This window comes from Oncorhynchus kisutch, linkage group LG1, assembly GCF_002021735.2.
Source record: "Oncorhynchus kisutch isolate 150728-3 linkage group LG1, Okis_V2, whole genome shotgun sequence".
In the NCBI taxonomy this organism is placed as follows: domain Eukaryota; kingdom Metazoa; phylum Chordata; class Actinopteri; order Salmoniformes; family Salmonidae; genus Oncorhynchus; species Oncorhynchus kisutch.
Genome location: NC_034174.2, coordinates 67,509,925 through 67,535,558, shown reverse-complemented (window position 1 = coordinate 67,535,558; position 25,634 = coordinate 67,509,925). Strand labels below are relative to the sequence as shown.

Below are 25,634 nucleotides of genomic sequence, written 5' to 3'. Positions count from 1 at the left end.
CTGGCAGGGAAATATTAGTCCAGCTTTAATGAACTTCAATGGGAAGTGCATTTGAAAAATAGAAAGTCTGTTGCAGGGTAAAGCACTGGAACGATAGAGGAAAGAGAGAAAGAGAACAAGCGAGATCTTAGCTGTGGTCTTCAGGCATGCCGGTGTACTGTCTGACCGACCGATGGTTTGTATGTCAAAGCTTCGCAACAATGTTGCTACTAATCCATGTGATCCATAACCGGCGCGGTCCAAACGATAACAACCACGACCTAGAGCGGTCACACCGATGATTGAGTTAAATACTTTATCAACCACACACGCTGAAAATAAACAAGGACATCTGCAGCATAGCACACACAATCAAACTGTCGCGCCAACCAAGAGCTCCTCCCCAAAGAGCTGAAAGAGCTGTCTTTGTTTCCTCCTTCCTTACTGCCGATGCGCACGATGGCAGCGCACGGTGAAGGCTCCGTGCAGGATTTCGCCACACAGTGGATGACCTTTTGAAGGGGGCTAAGGTCTTTATTGTAGCAGAGACTACAATTAGTTCGTTTCAACCAATGACTGGGAAAGTTTCTACCTAGATATTTGTTCAATGAATAGAAAAGTTAATATACAGTGCCTTCAGGAAGTATACTTGTTCCACATTTTGTTGTGTTACAGCCTGATTTCAAAATGGATTAAAGTGCTTCTTTTCCCTCACCCATCTACACAAAATACCCCATAATGACAAAGTAAATACATGTTTTTATACATTTTTGCTAATTTATTGAAAATGAAATACATAAATATCTCATTTACATAAGTATTCACACCCCTGAGTCAATACTTTGTAGAAACACATTTTGCAGCGGTTACAGCTGTGAGTCTTTCTGGGTCTCCAATAGCTTACCACACCTGTATTGTGCTTTATCTCACAACTTTGTTGATCTTTGCTAGACCAAAAAATTCAGGTCTTGCCATAGATTTTCAAGTAGATTTAAGTCAAAACTACAACTCAGCCACTCAGGTCCATTCATTGTCTTTTCGGTAAGCAACTCCAGTGTAGATTTTGCCTTGTGTTTTAGATTATTGCCATTCTGAAAGCAGAGTGAACCAGGTTTTCCTCTAGGATTTTGCCTGTGCTTAGCGCCAATCCATAAAAAAATGTATCCTGAAAAACTATCCGGCCCTTAACGACTACAAACATACCCATAACATGATAAAGCCATCCCTATGTTTGAAAATATGGAGAGTGGTAGTAAGTAATGTGTTGTATTGTATTTGCCCAAAGATAACACTTTGTATTCAAGACAAAAAGTGAATTGCTTTGCCACATTTTTTGCAGTATTACTTTGGTGCCTTGTTGCAAACAGGATTCATGTTTTGAAATATTTTGTATTCTGTACAGGCTTCCTTCTTTTCACTCAGCCAATTAGGTTAATATTGTGGAGATTAACTACAATGTTGTTAATCCATCCTCAGTTAAACAGTATCAGTGCACACAGAGTGAGTCCATGCAACTTATTATGTGACTTGTTAAGCACATTTTTACTCCTGGATGTATTTAAGCTTGCCTTAACAAAGGGGTTGAACACTTATTGACTAAAGACATTTCAGCTTTTCATTTTTTATTAATTTGTCAACATTTCGAAAAATATCATTCTACTTTGACATTATGGTGATTTGTGTGTTTTTAAAAATATTTATTTAACTAGGCAAGTCAGTTAAGAACAAATTCTTATTTTCAATGATTGCCTAGGAACAGTGGGTTAACTGCCTGTTCAGGGGCAGAACGACAGATGTGTACCTTGTCAGCTGGGTGATTTGAACTTGCAACCTTCCGTTTATTAGTACCCTGCCGCCCTGTTGGCCAGTGTTCCCCCCCCCCCCCCCCCCCTGACTTTCTGAAGTCACGTACAATAATTGAGAAGTCACCCTAGTAATAGCGAAACCGAAAGTAGCCAAACAGCCTGTTGCCGGTCGATTTTGCGATCGTTATAAGATCTTTCGACAACTTCTAAACGTCAACAGCCTGTACTGTTTGCGAGGTAAGATTTTTACGTTTTCCGTGTCTCTAGACTATGTTATGTTTTTCTGAATAAATATTCTTAATTGTTGCTCATTGATCTTGTTTTATACATTTGAAAAATAAATGTTAGTGTCTTCGAGACACAATTATTTGTATGTGCAACTTTTTAAAAGTTGACCCTGAGAAAAACTAGGTTGCCTGCATGCGGGTTGTTGTGAGTTATATGCAACTGACAGTGGCTACTCAAAACCATTATGGGTAACGTTAGGCTATGTTTCACGAGGGGTAGATTTGTGAGGTGCCGTTACTAGTAATGTTTCTTTGCTTAGGGCTACCCTCAAAATACATGGCGGACTTTCCCTAGTCGAACAGGCAACACCACCTCTTATCTATTTGCATAGTAAAAGAGAAAGTTCGGGGTTCATTTGTGTTGTCATACATTTTAGCGCTTTCTCCACCTGTCAAGTATACTATATGGAATTGCTTGTTCGTTTTTGTCCCCAAACCACAACCAGCTGAAATGCCGAGTCCATAAACTGAATTATAGTTATAGAACCTCCTTCTCCTTTACTTCCCCTTTATCCGAGCTCTACTGGGATTCTACTGCTAAATGTATTCATTAACTGGTTGATTTACTCCAGATAAAACATGTTTTCTATTACCATTACACCCATACAATGTCTCATTTATTAAAAAAGGAATTGATAATTGCATCACAACCATCTGGGAACGCAAAGGTGCAAGGCAGTACACTCTCTATATATATTCATATATATATATATATATATATATATATATATTGTGAAAGGTCCCTCCAGTAGCCCTCACTAGGGAGAAAAGAAAATCCCTTATTCTCCCATTGCAGCTGTTTATCCCTATTCTTCAGCTGCATTGGCTCTAGAAGCAATGAGGATATTGTGGGGGACAATAACTCCAACAGCTTTAGTGGCAACTTTAATTAATTCTCCCACACATTGTTTCCTTAATAATATAATGTGTTTCCTTCAGTGAGTGTTATGCTCTTTTGTCTATTTGTATAATGTTCACATTTTATTGCATTTGTCTGCCGAATAAATAGTTGAAATAGGCATGTTGACAATCCAGGTGAGTTAAGACCAATGGTTGACTTGGGATGGAAGAAGTGCAGGAGCTGTCTTTTTACAAGTCGGTCCATTAGACTATGTTCACTGAAATTCACAAATTACATTATGCTATAGAGACCTCTGATCATTCACTGTTCACGGTTTATACACATTTCCCATGATTTCTCCATGAATTTTAACCACATTTCCAAGACTATTATTATAGCCTACATGAAAAAATAAGAAATATTGACACTGGAACGCTGCTCTGTCTGATCCCATGTAGACCTACCACCTCCTGCCGTTGTGCCCTTGATCAAGGCACTTAGCCCCCCACATAGAACTGCACTGTCAATCACATGTCATCATGTGGTTAACCCTCCATCTGGAGAGCTCCTGGCTTTTTCAACATTACAACCAAATACTTTTGTCTTTATAAAATAATTCCCTCATTCAATAAATCAGGGATCAAATGGATAAGGTAGGCTACTTTAAAGGTGTCTAACTAGACATGTTTATATATATGGCATAAATATTCATGTTTCGGGGGAGATCTATGCACAGCAAGTTATTTGTCAATTAGGCTATTCTTCAAATATTGTTTTACGTTGTCGCAATTACATGTCTACTGTTTAATAGAGGAGAATTCCCATTTTCCAACAGTGCAGATCTATTTAGGCTCTTTAGTGCGGGTGGAAAGGCAACAACGGAATTAATGCTTAGATAGCTATAGTTAACTGCTACAAGTTATGTTTTAAATTGGTCATCTAGTTCATCTGTCATTATGTTATACCTGCTGCTGAAATGTCTCGCTCTCTCTCCTCGGGCAATGGACCACTCACACTGGCACACACACAGCACCACAGACATGCACTGAAGGGTCAATCCGATAATGGCTGATATGTTGTTTTTTAATTGATTGATCATATTTAAATGTGTGCTTTCATGAATTACGTTAACAACAATTATGAAACAAATTTCCATGACTTTTCATTTCCTTACAAACAGTTCTACATGGTGTGGCCAAGGTGGCTTCAGGAGGTCCATAGACCATGACAGAAAATGCGTGTGTAACCCTAACCTGGCATCTAAGGAGCATGAATGAATCCGATGGTTTCTGGTTAGAGGTAGAAGTGATAATTCACTTCACCCAGAGTTCTTCAATGTGGCAGATAGTGTGGTTCAAAAGGGTTACTTCACTAGAATTCTTTAACATACTATGAATAGTCAGTGTCTCTACCTCAGAACTGCAGCTCAATTTCTTTCTTTCTTTTTCTCTCTCTCTCTCTCTCTCTCACCTCACCACACCACACCACACACTGTACTGTACTCACATACTGGAGAGACCTGGGCCACTCTGTTTTCATTAATATAGAATAAGTGTTAAAACCTCCTACTTTTTTCAATTTCCCGCCTGAAGACATACCCAAATCTAACTTCCTGGAGCTCAGGCACAGAACCAAGGATATGCATATTCTTGGTACCATTTGAAAGAAAACACTCTGAAGTTTGTCTAAATGTAAATTGAATGGAGGAGAATATAACACAATAGATCTGGTTTAGATAATACAATGAAAAAAAACCACGTTTTTTATTTTTATTGTTGTATCATCATCTTTAAAATGAACAAGACAAAACAAACATTCAGATAGGATGATGGGGACAATTTCAGTGAAAAACATAAGGGGGCAACAGTACTTGTGCAAAGTTTCAGAATGATAACTTCCAAAATGAGTGTGCAACAAGTCACCCAGGTGTCCCACACAAGTAGCCCAAATGTACCCAAGTGGCCAAATTGGTGAAGTTATACATTTTGAATGGAATAACTATATACATGTTACTGTAATTTCATTATACCAATGTGTTTTCATTAATTGAATTCCCTAAATCTATTTTATGAGAATTTGTAAGATTCTTGTTTGCATAAAATAGACTGAGACCAGTCTTATCAATAATAGGTAACATAATTTATTCTCGGAGCGCGCTGCCACGTTACCACGAGCAACAGTTTATATACAATAACATGACATCATTTCATTGCTTAACAGAATCCCCTCCTCTCGACCGGGACAAAGGGAACTTTAAAAGTTCATTCTGACCCCCCTAGCACATACACAGGACACACAAAACAACTGAATTAACTTTTGACCCCTCAACATTATCTGGAAGAAAACCTGATGGAGTCTGCAAAAGACCTGAGACTGGGACGGAGATTTGTCTTCCAACAAGACAATGATCCAAAACATAAAGCAAAATCTACAATGGAATGGTTCAAAAATAAACATATCCAGGTGTTAGAATGGCCAAGTCAAAGTCCAGACCTGAATCCAATCGAGAATCTGTGGAAAGAACTGAAAACTGCTGTTCACAAATGCTCTCCATCCAACCTCACTGAGCTCGAGCTGTTTTGCAAGGAGGAATGGGAAAAAATGTCAGTCTCTCGATGTGCAAAACTGATAGAGACATACCCCAAGCGACTTACAGCTGTAATCGCAGCAAAAGGTGGCGCTACAAAGTATTAACTTAAGGGGGCTGAATAATTTTGCACGCCCAATTTTTCAGTTTTTGATTTGTTAAAAAAGTTTGAAATATCCAATAAATGTCGTTCCACTTCATGATTGTGTCCCACTTGTTGTTGATTCTTCACAAAAAATACAGTTTTATATCTTTATGTTTGAAGCCTGAAATGTGGCAAAAGGTCGCAAAGTTCAAGGGGGCCGAATACTTTCGCAAGGCACTGTAAGGTTGAATATATTAATATAGACCTGCTAGATCTACCGTCTCATTTATATTATGACATTTCTGCTAGATCTACTGTCTCTCTATTATGACAGACCAGCTGTATCTACTGTCTCCATTTCACTTTGGCCATTGTTGTGGGCCTGCCCTCCCCTCAACAGCCTCAAATAGGCTATTTAATTTCACAAATAATATTTTATATTATTAATTTCAAACAACGGCATTAGAATGAGAAGAACTTACCAGTCCAAAACAATGTCCTCTCCATTCAAAAAATATTCCTCCATTTGGGAATCGCTAAATTAATCGTACTCGATCAATTTCTTCTAAAATTGTGTGTACATCTGTATATCTAGACTTAGATTTAGCTTTTCCTGACTTAGTCGCCATACTGATTGATATATAAACAGCGGAATATGCGCTTTACCAAAACAATGCTGTGCGCAACATGCGTTGCTCCTTCCGGTATGAATCGTCAATGGCGAATGAACCTCTTTACGCCGGAGTTTACTACATGGGTTGGTCTTCCAACACATAAACATTACATACTTCCGTTTACCTCAGCTCATTGGCTATCTACCCAGCTAGATTTCAAGACGATCAGTGGTCATTGGGTTGAAATACAGTCAATCAACGAAACAGCGGGCAAATCATTGGTGCACAATGATGTCATTACTTGTTGTCTTCAAATCGGTTTCTTTCTGTCAATACGTCCCGCGAAAGGACCCATCACGGTTTGGTTGTGTTACAAACAAACCAGTTGATTGCAATGAAACCAAACATGACTGGAATAGTCACGTTCTGTGTGTGTATTTACCTCGAATGTTTCGTCAAATTGAATGAGACGGAATTCACAACACAAGCGGTTCACAAAATGTTTCGTGTTAGGCTATAAAAATGGATTTTATCAAACAAAAAAACATTCATTGTGTAACAATGAGCATTGGGATTGCAAACAGAGGAAGATCGTCAAAGGTAAACGATTTATTTTATTGCAGTTTGTGATTTTGTTACGCCTGTGCTGGTTGAAATAGTTGTTTTTTATGGGGCTCTATCCTCAGATAATCGCATCGTATTCTTTCGCAGTAAATCCTTTTTTAAATCTGACAACGCAGTTGGATTAGCAAGATTCTAGGCTTTTGAAACATGTGAGACACTTGTATTTTCATGAATGTTTAATATGACTATTTATGTAGCGATTACCGTATGTTGTCGAATTTCATCCCGCTACCGGGTTCCGTGCGCAGAGAGGTTAAACATCCAAAATATTTTCAGAAAATAAAGCACCAAGGAGATAAGATAGCATTTGTGTTAAATAAATTGCATAGTTTATTTACAAAAAAGGAAATTTACAAAAAAAACACTGCAATTTGACATACCAGGTATCAAGCAGAAATGGACTTGAAAAATGAAAATCATTTTGGTTTCCATCAATATTACAAACGTGCAGTATTATATTTATGCTAATATATATTATGTTAACTAATATCAAAGACACGTTTTGGAATTGGCCTAATCAGGACCAAATGAAATCTCTGTGACATGATACCCTTTGGATTTATCATAGTACACAGTGCAGGATTTAATCATGACCAGAGGGACCACCTAAGTGCCAAATTATCCTAGGTAGATTTAAAACAGCATAATTTTGCGGTTCTGGTGAGAACTGGCAAAATGTTTCACAAACTTATTCATGTTGAGGGAGCGTGCTCTCCTTGACTCAACACTGAGAATTCCGAGGTGACTTAACCTGTCATCAACCATTGTTGTCCTAAGGTGGGTTTTAATCCATTTTAAAGCTGAGAACCTTCTCTCGCAAGAAGCACTGCTGACTGGTGTAACAACAGAAATCTTACAAAGTCGAAATAGCTCATAGTAGGTTCTAGAAGGTTCTAGAAACACAACAAAGTCAAGGAGAGTAGACGGTCTGTCTCTTCCACTTTTCTCTCTCCTATCAAGAAGCCGCTTGGTTTGATGAACCTCATGTTTGAGGTCCTCTAAATCTGACTCAAAGGCAAACAGAGGCTCCTCATTCAGGAATGTTGTACTCTTTGGGTTGAGAGACTGGACCCGTTGCATTATCTTGCAATTCTTCTTTGAAAAACGCCTCTGCAGTTCAGCTGTGAGACTGTCGAGCACCTGATAAAAGATAGCTCTTTGGAAGCTCTCGCCATCACTTTGGTCACTATTGTTCTGTCATACGGTGCTCATCATCAATGAGTCGTGAAATCGTAAGCTTGTTTTAGGCTGTCTTTTACACACTGTTTGTACACTTATTTTGCAGTGCTCTGCAATCTCTTCAATCTCTTTCCATAGTTCTCCATAGTAACCCTCACTTCTGTAGTCCTGTACTGTGTCTGTAAGGGCACCTACTAGATCCACAGCCCTTCCTGTAATGTGTCTGTAAGGGCACCTACTAGATCTACAGCCCTTCCTGTAATGTGTCTGTAAGGGCACCTACTAGATCCACAGCCCTTCCTGTAATGTGTCTGTAAGGGCACCTACTAGATCCACAAACCTTCCTGTAATGTGTCTGTAAGGGCACCTACTAGATCCACATCCCTTCCTGTAATGTGTCTGTAAGGGCACCTACTAGATTCACAGCCCTTCCTGTAATGTGTCTGTAAGGGCACCTACTAGATCCACAAACCTTCCTGTAATGTGTCTGTAAGGGCACCTACTAGATCCACAGCCCTTCCTGTAATGTGTCTGTAAGGGCACCTACTAGATTCACAGCCCTTGCTGGGTCAAGATAGCTTGATTGGAGCATGTCAGAAAGACATTTGGCATCACCAAGCACTTTACAAAAGGAAACCAAAAGCCCTATGAAATGTAAATCTATCTGAGAAAGAAGGCCCCTTGCCTCCACTGATCCATCACCACTATTTTCAAGTGTGATATCCTGTAGCACTCTCAGAACTGCTGGAAGCCTGTCCCTCAGATTACGGCACGCCATGTATCTGCATGCCCACCTTACATCTGTAATTATCTGTAGTTCCTTGGGCTGCTGCTGTGGATAAAGCTCTTTCTGAACTGCAAGCCACTTGAGATGAACGTACGAGCCAAATACAAAGTTCTAAAGCTTCTGCGGGAGAGCAAAAACTAACTGCCTCAGGCACTGATTTTACAGCATTTACAAGAACCAAATGTAAACAATGTGCATTACAATGCACACAAAATGCAAATCTTGCACTGTTTTTAATCCGTGCAGACACACCAGAATGCTTTCCACTCGTGACGGATGCACCGTCATAGACTTGCCCCACAAGATCATTTCTGTAGTCCAGACCATGTTTTTCAAGGCAATCAATGATAATTTCTGTGAGACCTGCTGCATCTAAGCTTTCAGCTGACTGAAAGTGTAAAAAGATTTTGTGGATGGGCCCCGTTGTAATAGTACCTCACAACTAAAGACATTTTTTTTTTTTTTTTTTAAATCTTTGGTTTCATCTGCAGTTACACTAAAAACGTCACTTTCTTTTACTTCTCTTATTACTTCCCTTTGTACCATCTCAGCTCAGCCCTCAGGAACTTCCTTCTGGATTTGGTGGCTTCTGTACTTAGCATTTCCACATGCATTCATCCTTTTCTCTATGAGAGGGTCATGCTTTGCTATTTCTTCTAAGATTGTCAAAACATGACCCTTGTTGTGAGAGTCATCAAACTCTCGATGACCTCTCTGCGCTATGTTTTGAGTGGCAGTTAATAGGAGCACATCTGCAGTTGTTTTAATGTAAGTACAGTTTTCCTCCACTTTCTTTTTCCGGCCCTCATTTATGACATTGATGAGTTGCTGTCAATAGCCCTTTTATGCTGATTCCAAGCATACATAGCATTGATATGATGCTCTGCCTTCGAATGGAGCTTAAACCCAGGATCTTTAAACAGGGCCTTTTTCCAGTTACAAAGACCTGACTGTGATGTGAAGCCAGATTCAGGTGCATTGGGCAAAGAAAAACTGCCTACAGGCGAAACAATAAATAAAATCTTGATTTACAGAATATTCAATCCATGAATTGTCCTAAAACCAGGAGCTGTTGAAAGCCCTTTTCCTAGTACCATGCTGAGTTCTGGGAAATTTTTTCAAGCTGTACAGGACCCTCTTCTCTGGATCTTGAAATGTCTGAAATACACATGAAATAATGTCTCATGTCTCTTAATGTATAATTAAGGGAGCCACAAGATGAGATGCTAAAATGCGTAGTTTAAAGTATAGGCCTGGCCTACCGTTGGATCCTTTTTTGGGACAACATATCTGGTGTTTGGTGCAGTAGGGAGGGGCTCGATGACACCTCCTGGCAGCTCTGGCTCACTGTCCTGCTCAGAGCCAGAGGTCTCTGTGTCATCCCTTGATACATCCATTAGATTAAAAGAACACAAGAACCATTAGTGTGTAATCACAATAAAAATGCCACAGCCATCAAAACAAGAACACATATGAATCAACAACCAACATTTTAAAGTCAGGCTTAATCTGACAAAATGATCTATTACAAGCTGAATTTAAACTTACATTCTGATGACTGACTGCCTGGTAGATGCTCTGCCCTGGTGGTGGTAGACTGGGTCCTTGTGAAGACTCTGACTAGCCTCAGCGGTGGTAGACTGGGTTCTTGTGAAGACTCTGACTAGCCTCAGCGGTGGTAGACTGGGTCCTTGTGAAGACTCAGACTAGCCTCAGCGGTGGTAGACTGGGTCCTTGTGAAGACTCAGACTAGCCTCAGCGGTGGTAGACTGGGTCCTTGTGAAGACTCAGACTAGCCTCAGCGGTGGTAGACTGGGTCCTTGTGAAGACTCTGACTAGCCTCAGCGGTGGTAGACTGGGTCCTTGTGAAGACTCTGACTAGCCTCAGCGGTGGTAGACTGGGTCCTTGTGAAGACTCTGACTAGCCTCAGCGGTGGTAGACTGGGTCCTTGTGAAGACTCTGACTAGCCTCAGCGAGGGAGCTGCTTCCTTTTGCTTTTTTTTGCAGTCCGGAGTCATTTTGTGTGACAGACAGTGTATAAAGCTACCTCATGCGGTCTATAGACTTACCCCATACTGTTGTGACAAGTTTTGTCATTGTACATTTCTCTCTTCCTACTCAGGAATCCAAAGATGACTTCAGCTACCTCCTTGCTGTTTTTTGCGATCCATTTAGCCTATATCAGCACTGGAAATTCCTCTGAGTGTAAGTAGTGCCATGAATGCCATAATAATGGTTATATACAAAAATTGCTTTCAGCTGGTTACCTTTCTCTGTGGTTTGGGAGAACTGTATATTGTTTTTTTTGTTTTTTTACCAAAAGTTCAATAAGATTGGCCACATGATAAAACTGACTACTATAACATTAATTCTCTCTTGTATTAATGTCAATTTTTTTCTCTGGTATTTTACTAACAGCATTTGTCAAACTGGAGTGTAAAACAGAATACCATGGGGTTTATGGTCAGCAGTTAATTCTAGGGTGCATTGTCAAAACTGTGGTGGATGTGGTGGATGTGACCATCATAACGGTGACCTGGAAGAGAATGGGAGCTGCTGCTAAAGCTGATGCTAATTTGTTGGAATACCATAAAGAGAAAAGGGAGCTAACCCCTGGGTTTAAATTTGCTGAGCCATCCTGGAACAAGACGAATATGAATGTGTCCTTGTTGTTGACAAATACCAAGATGGCCGACAAGGGGGAGTATGAATGCATGGTGACCACAGATGTTGGGATTGCCACAGCTACAATCAGCCTCAGTGTCACAGGTGAGTCGTAGACTGTCAACAGTTCAACCAAGTGTGATTTTAGGAAAATATACACATTTTTCAACACAGGTTCATGAAAGGAGCTAACTAAATATGTGAGATATTCAGCCAAGCTTGGAGGGCAATAGAAGAATATACAACATGTTTTTTAAATGTGTCTCGGCTCATAGGTTATGATGCCCATACGATGAAAATGCTTTGGAAGGAAGTTCTATTCAACTTTCAATGTTGTCACACACACACACACACACACACAAACAAACAGTCAAGAATGTACTAGAAGAGTTCAGATCTATTTGTAAGTGTGTGATTGGACAGCACAGCAGGAGCTTTTAACTTTTTGTTTCAGAATGACAGTGCTCAAATGGCACCAGTGGAAATTTCCACAACTAGCCTCCACATTTTCTTTCTGCCCATGGTATGCAATCACAGTGTACACAGACCAAATTAGAACATGTCATAGAGATAGAAGAAAGGTAATTCCAGTTTATTAAAATCACTCCTACGGTAATCTCATTCCAAGTTATAACCATTGGATTGACGTTGAAAAGGTGCAAAGTCCATCTAGACAATGTTTACCCACTGACGTTGTTTAACTAACTACTAGCGTATATCAACCGCATGTATAATATTTTTTCCCTTCCTCTCTCTCTCTCTTCCAGCTAAGTACAAGACTCCAACCATGAGCTCCCTCCCTGAGACCAACATCAAAGAGAACACAGATGTGACCATTTTCTGCAACTCTACAGGCGGGCACCAGACAGGGTTGATCTGGTGGTTTGACGAGTTCGGCAGCAATTGGACGCGCAGTGCTGAACTGGTGGCCAAAGAGATGGACAATGGACTGTTCAGCCTCTCCAGTAAATTCACAGTGCTGAAGGCCACATCCAGTTACACAAACTACACGTGCAAAGTGCTTAATGTCAATGGTGCCGAGGAGGGAATGGCATCATTTGTGATCCAGTTTGCGTCGCGAGACTTAGGTACGTGCTGCCGTGCCTGCTACCTATGGGTATGAATATGTTGGTGATGTCACCCTTTGTAAAAGCAGGGTCAAGTCCAAAACCTGCCAGTCTCTCGTAATTCCCTCATCCTGACCCTGATAATTGTCAAACAATCCAGCCTTAATCTAGTCTACTTTATCAACATAGGCCTTTTAACGACATCTTTATCACATTTCTGAACACAATAAAAGTCAGCCTTATAATGAGAGAACAACATGTCACTGTGGAGTGGAGTACATCAGGCCGTAACATGCTCCCAAATCTGACTGAACATCTTCCTTGAAAATGGAAAAAATAAAAATGCTTGTCTTGATTTGATTTGGGTAAGAAACAATAGATAGCAATAGTAATGGCATCTTTTTGTAGGCACTAACTCCCCCAATGGTTTGTTGGACGAAACCTATGGGGAAATGAATGGAGTTTTTGTAGAGTTTTTGGATAAACGCCAAAAATAAGGTCTGTGATAAGCATAGGCTTAGGAGATCTTATATGTTTTGTTCTACGAGAGAATCTTCATCAGTTAGCATAACTTTTTGTGAATTTTGAAGCCTTTATGTCATTTAATAAAGCACATAAAGGCTTCATAAATCATAAAGGTCATGTTAACTGACTGATAGTATCTCATAGAACAAAATGTATAAAATCTCCAAAACCTTTGTTAACCTCTGACCTTATTTTCGGCATTTATCTCAAAACCATATTTTTTCCCCATTCTTTTTCACCATAGGAATGGCTGAACGAACCAAGAGTAACTCCTTTTACGGTCCTCCAGCTGTTATTCTTGCATCTAATGCCAAAACAAATTGCTCTTAGCAATGGGAAGTAAAGTAGCCCATTCTTGCAGTCAATGACCAAAAGGGCCCTCTCTGGCCTCATGGGTGGAATGTTATTTTCCATTCTTTCTTTTTTTTTTTTACAAATCCGGTGTCTCTGTCAAAAGGGTTTTGTTATATTTCAGTCTTCAAGATTTGTTTAAGACTAATAATCTCTCTGTCTAACCTTGATTTAGCCCACTGCAGTAAAAGGTTATTAAGATGCATGCAGATTTGAACAGAGCTCAAGTCTGTGTGTGTGAAATGCCCTGATACTGACATTGACCCAAGCACAACTAACCTTTTTGTCAGCGATTGGGTGCAGAGTGAAAGCGGAGTCAGGCACAGGACACAGGTATGGAGTAATCCAACTGAATTTACTCAAAGAATAAAGCAAAATTCCAAAATGGAGCATACAACAAAACTCTAACACGAACACAACCACAAACCACCCGAACACCACCGCTGAACACCACACGAACAAGGAGAAGGGCCGACAGTACCCCCGCCCCTCCCTGACGCGCGGCTCCAGCAGCGCGCCGACACCGGCCTCGGGGACGACCAGGAGGACGGGACGCAGGGCGATCCGGGTGGAGACGGTGAAGCTCCTGTAGTAATGAGGGATCTAGGATGTCATCCACCGGTACCCAGCATCTCTCCTCCGGGCCGTACCCCTCCCACTCCACCAGGTACTGAGGCCCCTCGCCCGACGCCTTGAGTCCATGATGGCTCGTACGGTATATGCCGGGAACCCATCGATGTCCAGAGGGGGCGTAGGAACCTCCCGCACCTCAGATTGCTGGAGCAGACCAGCCTCCACCGGCCTGAGGAGAGACACATGGAACGAGGGGTTAATGTGATAATCAGGGGGGGAGTTGTAACCTATAACAAACCTCGTTCAGTCTCCTCGGGACTTTAAATGGCCCCACAAACCGCGGACCCAGCTTCCGGCAGGGCAGGTGAAGGGGCAGGTGAAGGGTCGAGAGCCAGACCCGATCCCCCGGTGCATACACCGGTGCCTCACTGCGGTAGCGGTCAGCACTCACCTTTTGCCTCCTGACGGTCCGTTGTAGCCGCACATGGGCAGCGTTCCATGTCTCCTCTGAGTGCCGAAACCATTCATCCACCGCAGGAGCCTCGATCTTGCTCTGATGCCATGGTGCCAGGACCGGCTGATAACCCAGCACACATTGAAATGGTGATAGGTTGGCGGAGGGAGTTTTGGGCCATCTCCGCCCAGGGGATGTAAACCGCCCACTCCCTCGGCCGGTCCCGGCAATAGGACCGCAGAAACCTACCCACATCCTGGTTGACTCTTTCCACCTGCCCGTTACTCTCGGGGTGAAAACCTGAGATAAGGCTGACCGAGACCCCCAGGCGTTCCATAAACAACCTCCATACTCTAGACGTGAATTGGGGAACCCGATCAGAAACTATATCCTCAGGCACCCCGTAGTGCCGGAATACGTGGGTGAAAAGGGCCTCCGCAGTTTGTAGAGCCGTAGGGAGACCGGGCAAAGGAAGAAGACGGCAGGACTTAGAAAACTGATCCACAACGACCAGAATCGTGGTGTTACCCCGCGACGGGGGAAGATCCATCACGAAATCCACCGATAGGTGTGACCATGGTCGTTGTGGAACGGGAAGGGGTTGTAATTTCCCTCTGGGCAGGTGTCTATGTGCCTTGCACTGTGCGCATACCGAACAGGAGGAAACATACACCCTCACGTCCTTAGCTAAAGTGGGCCACCAGTACTTCCCAGCAAGGCAGCGCACTGTCCGATCGATGCCAGGATGACCAGAGGAGGGTGACGTGTGAGCCCAACAGATCAAACGATCACGGACATCAAATGGAAATGTACAGACGCGCAGCTGAACACTCGGGGGAGTGGGCTCTGCACGTGACGCCCGCTCGAAGTCCGCGTCCACCTCCCATAACACCGGTGCCACCAGGCGAGAAGCTGGAATTATGGGAGTGGGATCCGTGGACCGCTCCACTGTATCATGCAGCCGGGACAGTGCGTCTGCCTTCACGTTCTGGGAACCTGGTTTGTAGGAAAGGGTGAAAACAAAACGGGTGAAAAACATGGCCCACCTTGCCTGACGAGGGTTCTCCTCGCTGCTCGAATGTACTCCAGATTGCGGTGGTCAGACCAAATGAGAAAAGGGTGTCTAGCCCCCTCAAGCCAATTTCTCCACGCTTTCAGAGCCATGACAACAGCTAACAACTCCAGGTCCCCCACATCATAGTTTCGCTCCGCCGGGCTGAAAAGAATGCACAGGGGCGGAGCTTTAGTGGCGTACCCGAACGCTGAGACAGCACAGCCCCTATCCCTGCCTCGGACGCGTCCACCTCAACTATGAACGCTAAGGAGGGATCAGGATGAGCCAACACGTGAGCCCAGGTAAACAGAGCCTTCAGGTGACCAAAAGCCCCCTTCAGCAGTGAGGTAATGGGACCCGCTACCTGACCAAAACCCCGGATAAATCTCCGGTAGTAGTTGGCAAACCCTAAAAACCGCTGCACCTCCAATTACGCACGGCTGAAATGCAGTCATTCTCCATCTCTACCCCTGACGCTGAAAAGCGGTACCCTAGGAAGGAGATGGACTGTTGGAAGAACAGACATTTCTCAGCCTTGACATACAGGTCATGTTCCAACAGTCTACCAAGCACCCTGCGTACCAGGGACACATGCTCGGCGCGTGTAGCGGAGTATATTAGAATGTCATCTATATACACCACTAGACCCTGCCCGTGCAGGTCCCTGAAAATCTCATCTACAAAGGATTGGAAGACTGATGGAGCATTCATTAACCCGTACGGCATGAAGAGGTACTCATAATGCCCGGAAGTGGTGCTAAATGCTGTCTTCCACTCATCTCCCGCCCGGATATGCACCGGGTTGTAAGCGCTCCTGAGGTCCAATTTTGTGAAGAAACGCGCCCCGGGTAATGACTCTGTCATACTGGCTATGAGCGTTAGCTGGTAACTGTATTTTACCGTGATCTTATTTAAACCTCGATAATCAATACACAGGCGCAAACCTCCATCCTTCACAAAAAATAAACTTGAGGAGACCGGTGAGATGGAAGGTTGAATGTATCCCTGTCCCAGAGATTCGGTGACATATGTCTCCATAGCCACCGTCTCCTCCTGTGACAGAGGATACACATGACTCCTGGGAAGTGCAGCATCTACCAAGAGATCTATCGCACAATCCCCCTGTCGATGGGGTGGTAATTGAGTCGCCTTCTTTTTACAGAAGGCGAGTGCCAAACCGGCATATTCGGGGGGAATGTGCATGGTGGAAACCTGGTCCATTCCTTGAGAGCCCTCTGTTGCCACGAAATAATAGGATCATGAGAGGCCAACCAAGGAAGACCCAATACAACAGGAAACGCAGGAGAGTCGTTCAGGAAGAGACTAATTCTCTCCTCGTGATCCCCATGCGGTCTCATAGCAATGGGCGATTTGACATCCCCAATTAGCCCCGACCCCAAAGGACAACTATCTAAGGCATGTACAGGGAAAGGAACATCAACAGGAACAATAGGGATCCCTAATCTATGTGCTAAGGAGCAGTCAATAAAGTTCCCAGCTGCGCCTGAATCTACTAGCTCCTTATGCTGGGAATGTGGGGAGAACTCAGGAAATTCTATAGGTAACCACATGTGTGCAACAGGGGGTTCTGGGTGAGTTGTGTGCCTACTCACCTGGGATGACCCACCAGTGCTCCGCTTGCTACCTCGACCTCCTGGAGAACCCCCCCAGCACCGACCAGCAGTGTGCCCTCTGCGGCCACAGCTGGTGCAGGGAATGGTCCCCCCTCCGGTCCCCCTCATAGCAGCCCCTCCTAACTCCATAGGTGTGGGATCCAATGTGCTGGGTAATGGAACGGGCGGACCTCGATCCAGACGTCCACGGGAGGCCAACAGGTTATCCAGCCGGATAGACAAGTCCACCAGCTGGTCCAGGTTGAGAGTAGTGTCCCTGCAGGCTAGCTCCCTACGAACGTCCTCACGTAAACTACACCTGTAGTGGTCGATCAGGGCCCGCTCATTCCATCCCGCACCAGCTGCCAGAGTCCAGTGCGAACTCTTGAGCGCTCCTCATCTCCTTTCTTAGATGAAACAAACTCTCTCCCGCCGCTCTCCCTTCAGGTGGATGATCAAAAACTGCCCGGAAGCGGAGGGAGAAGTCCTCATAGTCATCCAGAGTCGGTCCTTCCCTTCCCCAGATGGAAGCGGAGGGAGATGTCCTGTAGTCATCCAGAGTCGGTCCTTCCCTTCCCCAGATGGAAGCGGCGGGAGAAGTCCTGTAGTCATCCAGAGTTGGACCTTCCCTTCCCCAGATGGAAGCGGAGGGAGAAGTCCTCATAGTCATCCAGAGTCGGTCCTTCCCTTCCCCAGATAGAAGCGGAGGGAGAAGTCCTCATAGTCATCCAGAGTCGGTCCTTCCCTTCCCCAGATGGAAGCGGAGGGAGAAGTCCTCATAGTTATCCAGAGTCGGACCTTCCCTTCCCCAGATGGAAGCGGAGGGAGAAGTCCTCATAGTCATCCAGAGTCGGACCTTCCCTTCCCCAGATGGCGTTGGCCCACTCCAGGGCATTTCCAGTCAAGCAGGAGATGAGAGCGCCCACTCTCTCACGTCCGGAAGGAGCCGGCTGAACAGCTGCCAGGTAGAGCTCCAGCTGGAGTAGGATACCCTGGCTCCTGTGAGCAAGAGCCTGAATTCCACTGGGACTTGACGACGGAGGGGTGGACATCGGTGTAGGTTGAGGCGCGGGTGGAGGTGTAGTAGCGTTGACAGGAAAGCCTCCTCTCCCATCTGTCCATAGTTTACAACACGCGATCCATGGCTGGCCCTAGCCGGTTTAACATGGTCGCGTGCTGCTGAACTCGCTCCTCTACTGGGAGAGAAGGGCTGGCTGTACCTGCTGACTCCATTTGAATGGTCCGTGATTCTGTCAGCGATTGGGTGCAGAGTGAAAGCGGAGTCAGGCGCAGGTATGGAGTAATCCAACTGAATTTACTTAAAGAATAAAGCAAAATTCCAAAATGGAACATAAAACAAAACTCTAACACGAACACAACGACATAAACAATCACGGACAGAACAGAAGGAGGGAATGTAAAACAGGTGTGTATGTAATCAGACAAAACAAAACAGAAAAATGGATCGGTAGTGACTAGAAAGCCGGTGACGTCGACCGCCGAACACCACCCGAACAAGGAGAAGGGCCGACGTCGGCGGAAGTCGTGACACTTTTTCTCTTGACTTCATATGAATTGCCTATTTATTTTGTAACTCCTAATTTCTGTCCATTTTGTCTGTCCAGGTATTAAAAGTGACCACTTGGATACTGTCTCCACCACCAAATGGCTAGCCCCGGTTGCAGTCATAGGCTCTCTGATCATTGGACTCCTTGCTGCACTGCTGTTCTTTAAGAGGCGCTCTGCCCAACGTAAGTGCATTAATTGTCATACTCGTGTATCTGATCATGTACCTGTTTGTCATGCCAGCTGGTGCTAGATTAACCTGTACAGTGGCCCTGCCTCTGCCAAGCCTGCATGCTCTGGCAGTCATCCATTTTGGCCTTGCATGGGGGATTACACAACCTGTAATGTTGTCTGGTAACTCAGCCAATCAATTAATAAGGGATCATAGCTTTCACCTGGATTCACCTGGTCAGTCTATTTCATGGAAAGAGCAGGTGTCCTTGATGTTTTGTATACTCAGTGTATAATATTGTAATAAAACTATAATCTATTAATGGATTAAGCATTAACCTCACTTGTAGGCTATTTATTGTTCATCAGCATCGCTTTTGGTTAAATGATGATCTTTGTGATTTAATTTGTTTTAAGCTAAATTGTAATAGTAGGTTTTATGTCCATTTTGACAGGAGCTCGAAGGCAGTCCACCTTCCCATTAATGAGTATGTCCTTCAATATTCAGTATATGTCATTTTAATTTGTCACTTTGAGTTTATGGTTTCCCATCTTTCCTAGACAGTTCACAGAAGTCACTGTAAAAGCAATACATATACTTTATAATGACCAACATCATATTTTGAATATTTGATCAAAATTTTAACTCAACAAGTGAAAATGATTACATTTTCCAAGGCAAAAACAACATTCCATAATGCATTCACATATCCTGAGTGCCAGTCTGTTTGGCCTATCATGCCAACCCGTTGTCACTCATTGTCATGCCTAACATCTTTGTCTTGACAAGGAGCTATGGAGTTGGCAAGAGTAGTACAAACAGATATTTGACCAGGCTAGCATTCACATGATTTTGGTTTGTGAAACTAGCCACTCAGCGTTGGACAGTAAAACTGTGAAACTGTGGCCACTCACCCGGGACACATGTCTGTCTGTTCTCACCCTTCCAAATCTCCTCACTAACCACATCCTCTATCAGTTCCTCTTCACTGTTGCTTCAGAGGGAGATACTTTCTTTACATTGTCTGATATGCTGTACATACAGTATCTGTCCTATCAGTCCAGGGCAGGTGTTGGGGCCTCCAGGGGCAAACATGGGCCTGTGTGTTAGACATTATTGCCTGTTTGTTAGATTTCTTGTCCCAGTTCGTCCCTGTATCTGTCCCTGTTTAATATCTGATATGCTGTACACACAGTATCTGACTGAGCTATCCTATTAAACATGACTACTAGGGTGATTGAATGTAGGTCAAAGGGTAGTGTTTCTTCCCTCACAAGTGGAGTAGAAAATGGAGGCCGGATGATTACTAATTGTTTACCAAACCAGTTGGCGATGATGATGGCTCTGCTTTACCATTGTTCTCATGGGGAAATCTTAAGAATTGACTTACCCCTTTTCTAATTAAGGTAGTTAAGCTGCATGGCTGTAGTGAAGGAAGATTATTTCTTTGGGTCATACTATTATGTAATGCTGGGTGAAATATGGGCCTACCTGCACTGAGAGGAAAGACTTGCTGTCTTGACTAACTTTTCTCTTTCTGCCCAACTCTTAATTCTACTGAACTTTGGAGAAGACAATGCTCCTCTGGAGATTTAAACGTTAGATGACATTCCTCCACAATATGTCACAGATTAGCTTCTCACTTAGTATTTTTCTTTTTTAGGTGGCCACCAACAGATACCAGGCATGATCAATATGTTGAGGCAGGAGGTACTGTATCCACGTGTTCAATCTACAATTAATATATTTATATTGTAAATCTAATGAATATACAGTGGGGCAAAAAAATATTTTGTCACCCACCAATTGTGCATGTTCTCCCACTTAAAAAGATGAGAGAGGCCTGTAAATTTTCATCATAGGTACACTATGATGCACTACAACTATGACAGACAAAATGAGAAAAAAAATCCAGAAAATCACATTGTAAGATTTTTTAATGAATTTATTTGCAAATTATGGTGGAAAATAAGTATTTGGTCACCTGTAATAATGGCACCTGTTTGAACTTGTTATCAGTATAAAAGACACCTGTCCACAACCTCAAACAGTCACACTCCAAACTCCACTATGGCCAAGACCAAAGAGCTGTCAAAGGCTACAAAATTGTAGACCTGCACCAGACTGGGAAGACTGAATTGATTTGAAGAAATCAACTGTGCAATTATTAGGAAATGGTAGACCTACAAGACCACTGATAATCTCCCTCGATCTGGGGCTCCACGCAAGATCTCACCCCGTGGGGTCAAAATGATCACAAGAACGGTGAGCAAAAATCCCAGAACCACACGGGGGGACCTAGTGAATGACCTGGAGAGAGCTGGGACCAAAGTAACAAAGCCTACCATCAGCAAGGGCATTGAAGATGAAACGTGGCTGGGTCTTTCAGCATGACAATGATCCCAAACACACCGCCCGGGCAACGAAGGAGTGGCTTCGTAAGAAGCATTTCAAGGTCCTGGAGTGGCCTAGCCAGTCTCTAGATCTCAACCCCATAGAAAATCTTTGGAGGGAGTTGAAAGTCCATGTTGCCCAGCAACAGCCCCAAAACATCACTGCTCTAGAGGAGATCTGCATGGAGGAATGGGCCAAAATACCAGCAACAGTGTGTGAAAACCTTGTGAAGACTTACAGAAAACGTTTGACCTCTGTCATTGCCAACAAAGGGTATATAACAAAGTATTGAGATATTGACCAAATACTTATTTTCCACCATAATTTTGAAATAAATTCATAAAAAATCCTACAATGTGATTTTCTGGATTTTTTTTCTCATTTTGTCTGTCATAGTTGAAGTGTACCTATGATGAAAATTACAGGCCTCTCTCATCTTTTTAAGTGGGGGAACTTGCACAATTGGTGGCTGACTAAATACTTTTTTGCCCCACTGTATCTATCTAAAACATATTGTATCAACATCTACTGTATTTATAATAGCTCTCTTGCTATTCAGCATCATAGCTTCATAGGGGACATGTTTTTTAATTTTAATGATTGATTATCTTCTAGTTAACCTTGTAGTTATCTTGTAGTTTACATGCTGCTTGTGCTCCTTGTAATGATTAGTGAAGTGTCTCCTGTTTTTACTTTCTATTATTTTGTAACAATATTCTCCTTCTCTCTCTCTCTCTCTCTCTCTCTCTCGCCTTCTCTCTTTTGCTCTCTCTCCCTCTGTCTCCCTGTTGCCAGGTCTAAACAGCGACAGGAGCTGATTAGTTAACTGGCAGTCTCTGGAAGGGGCTGTTTCCTTGACGATCAATAAGGAGCTTGTCACCTTCACTGTCCTTTGATGGACTGTTTCCTGTTAAGTGTTCGGTGACAGTCACTTTGGCACTCAGGTCATTCTGATTTGAGGCATTTGTTTCTTCATAATCTACTGAGGATGCCAGCCTTTAAGCACTGTGGTTGATTACAAATGATATAACTCTTTAACAGCCTATGTTTAAAAGCCTAACATAAATGGTTATATCCAGAGTTGCCATGGTGTAGGTAAACTGTAGATTCTACCAGCATGATTGTTAAAACTCAGGTCTGCTAAGAGCAAATTTGAATACTGTGAAAATTCTTTGCAACTTCCGGTGCAGGTTTACAGGCTGTTCCTGCTTTAAGTTAGTTTTAACAGTGGTCAAGTAGGGTACTGTGGCTATTTGATCATAATGTAGGCCTACCAGAGTGGCCTACCATAATAAACGATGGAGAAAATGCATCCCATAACATTATAACATGGAAATAGCTGTTCTGTCATTCAGCCAACAGTAGCAGCCAATGTGCGGTGTTCAATGTAAGTCTACATTCCATGAGACTTTTGAAAAAAAAGTGTAGGACTTGACATGAACCTGTTTATCCACTTGTCCTTCAAACGAGGAGGTGATTGAAAATGTTGTTGTGTTGTTTGATGCAAGAAACCACTTGCATCATTATTCCGATACCATTATTACAAAGAATGACACAAATTATGCTACCCTCTGCCTATTGGCTACTTAGCGTATTCAAGGCTGAAATGCACACGTTTTGTGTTCTTGTAGGAAGCAATCACCCCCCCCCCCCCATTTCTGACTACAAATTATCAATAACTGGGCTAATAACTCACTAACTAGTGAACAAATGTACAAATGTGCACAAGTCGCTACATATAGTTCTTGCTTTGATCTACTCACAACCGCTCATGCTGTAAAAGCAGTCCAGTTCAAAGTGAATGGCACAGATCTATATATGACAATGGTCTATTTGTATATAGGCCTACTGCAGCTCTGATTGGTTATGGCACACTGGTCTGTGTAGAGTACAAGTCTGCCTGTCAATGCAATAGAATCCTACTCTGATGCGTTCTGTCTACAACAAAATCTTTTATATATTTCGTTTTGCATAGTAAGTATTGCACTGTTTGTTTTGTTTTGGTATGTTGTATTGAAAGTGGCTGATATTGCATTCATTCGATCACAATTCCCACAGTAAAGGGAAACACTGATAGTGTTAACTAACTGGGAAAACTCTAGAAAGTTGAGTAAAGTTCAGACTCGCACAGGGCTGATATTTCTTCTGCGTATCAGACCCGGGGAGCTGCACATGCGCAGTTTAGAGGGAACATTGTTCACGAGTGTACACAGCACTTTTTCAAAAAGATGAATTGAAACTAATTTTGCCTCTGAGGTTTCGCAAGACTGTACAGTGCAATACAACATGTTTCATTTGACCAAAGATTTGTTGATCATCAGGTTTCAATGGATACTGCTGTGCCTGCCACTGTCCTCCCCGGGCTTTCATTCTGCTACAATGTGTATGAGAAGAAATGTTATGCTAAATAGTATATTACTTTTGACTAGAAGGAATAGGGTGCCATTTTGAAGTCATCCTTTGACTTGACTTTGTGTAATATCTGGAACTTATTGTAACATTAAACCAACCTTGTTACCAACAGCCAGCCTGTTGCTTCAACAGTGCTACCGCAGCAGTTTCTTTTGTTTTGTCCTTCTTCTTTCTGCTGCTGGAAAATGCAGATCTATGTCTTGCCCAGGCCCGCCTCCATGAAGTCAGTTTAATGGAACGCAACAGTAAACATGAAAAACGATGGACTAGAGTCAATTATTAATCAGAGAGAATTGGTATCAGTTTCAAGGTAACGTAAACATCTTCACCTGGTGGTTGATTATGATCATTTTGGAAAAACATTGCAAAACATTTTGTGTTATGCAAGGGGCAGCAATTGTCTTATATTTATATAGTGATCGTTTCAGTTCACATTTTACTGCTATCATTTTACTGCTATCATCTGTCCACAGCAAGACTACACCTCCCAAAATTCCTTCCAACCCTTCTACAGTATCTGTTCCTTCTTACTTAAGTGCTTAAGTGCTCAGCACTTACTATGGTGGCTTGAGATGTTTGTGTGTAAAGTTATGACTATTTGCCAATTCTAACAAAATGAAGACATGTTATTTCGTAGTGTAAGAGGCCAAGATGAGAGAGGACTCCTGTCTGTATATGAAGTGATTGTCAAGTGATTTGATAATAGGTACAAAAAAAGACAATATAATATTGTAATAAAACTATAATCTATTAATGCATTAACCTCACTTGTAGGCTATTTATTGTTCATCAGCATTGCTTTTGGTTTAATGATGATCTTTTTGATTGAATTTGTTTTAAGCTAAATTGTAATAGTAGGTTTTGTGTCCATTTTGACAGGAGCTCGAAGGCAGTCCTGAATGTCCTTCAATATTCAGTATATGTCATTTTAATTTGTCACTTTGAGTTTATGGTTTCCCATCTTTCCTAGACAGTTCACAGAAGTCACTGTAAAAGCAATACAATACATGTCTGCTTGAGGCCTATGTACCGTACCCCATATGTACCGTACCCCATATGTACCGTACCCCATATGTACCTCACCCCATATGTACCTCGCCCCATATGTACCTTACCCCATATGTACCTTACCCCATATGCACCTTACCCCATATGTACCTTTCCCCATATGCACCTTACCCCATATGTACCTTACCCCATATGTACCTTGCCCCATATGTACCTTACCCCATATGTACCTTACCCCATATGTACCTTGCCCCATATGCACCTTACCCCATATGTACCTTACCCCATATGTACCTTACCCCATATGTACCTTGCCCCATATGTACCTTGCCCCATATGTACCTTACCCCATATGTACCTTGCCCCATATGTACCTTACCCCATATGTACCTTTCCCCATATGCACCTTGCCCCATATGTACCTTACCCCATATGTACCTTGCCCCATATGCACCTTACCCCATATGCACCTTACCCCATATGTACCTTACCCCATATGTACCTTACCCCATATGTACCTTACCCCATATGCACCTTGCCCCATATGTACCTTGCCCCATATGCACCTTACCCCATATGTACCTTACCCCATATGCACCTTACCCCATATGCACCTTACCCCATATGCACCTTACCCCATATGTACCTTACCCCATATGCACCTTACCCCATATGCACCTTACCCCATATGTACCTTACCCCATATGTACCTTGCCCCATATGCACCTTACCCCATATGTACCTTACCCCATATGCACCTTAACCCATATGTACCTTACCCCATATGTACCTTTCCCCATATGTACCTTACCCTATATGTACCTTACCCCATATGCACCTTACCCCATATGTACCTTACCTCATATGTACCTTACCCCAGATGTACCTTGCCCCATATGTACCTTGCCCCATATGTACCTTACCCCATATGTACCTTTCCCCATATGCACCTTACCCCATATGTACCTTATCCCATATGTACCTTACCCCAT

General features: G+C 42.9%; 1 protein-coding gene across 2 annotated transcripts; it reads left to right on the top strand.

Annotated features, from left to right (window-relative positions):
* The first annotated feature begins 1,871 nt into the window (after positions 1-1,871).
* Positions 1,872-23,768, top strand: LOC109888605 (uncharacterized). 2 transcript variants are annotated; one of them, XM_020479768.2, is made up of 8 exons: positions 1,872-2,021; positions 10,912-10,994; positions 11,208-11,558; positions 12,221-12,541; positions 18,716-18,841; positions 19,283-19,315; positions 20,492-20,538; positions 22,018-23,768. In XM_020479768.2, the coding sequence occupies exons 2-8, from the start codon at positions 10,922-10,924 to the stop codon at positions 22,021-22,023; spliced, it is 957 nt and encodes a 318-aa protein (XP_020335357.1). In that variant the 5' UTR covers positions 1,872-2,021; positions 10,912-10,921; the 3' UTR covers positions 22,024-23,768. The 2 variants fall into 2 exon arrangements, with proteins under 2 accessions (XP_020335357.1, XP_020335363.1); XM_020479774.2 differs by lacking the exon at positions 19,283-19,315 and having other exon boundaries at positions 1,892-2,021.
* Positions 23,769-25,634: the final 1,866 nt, after the last annotated feature.

Coding starts and splice junctions, on each gene's coding strand:
- LOC109888605 (XM_020479768.2), top strand. CDS start 10,922: ATGACTTCAGCTACCTCCTTGCTGTTTTTTGCGATCCATTTAGCCTAT. Junction 10,995..11,207: donor CACTGGAAATTCCTCTGAGT/GTAAGTAGTGCC, acceptor TTTTACTAACAG/CATTTGTCAAACTGGAGTGT. Junction 19,316..20,491: donor GTCCACCTTCCCATTAATGA/GTATGTCCTTCA, acceptor TTTCTTTTTTAG/GTGGCCACCAACAGATACCA.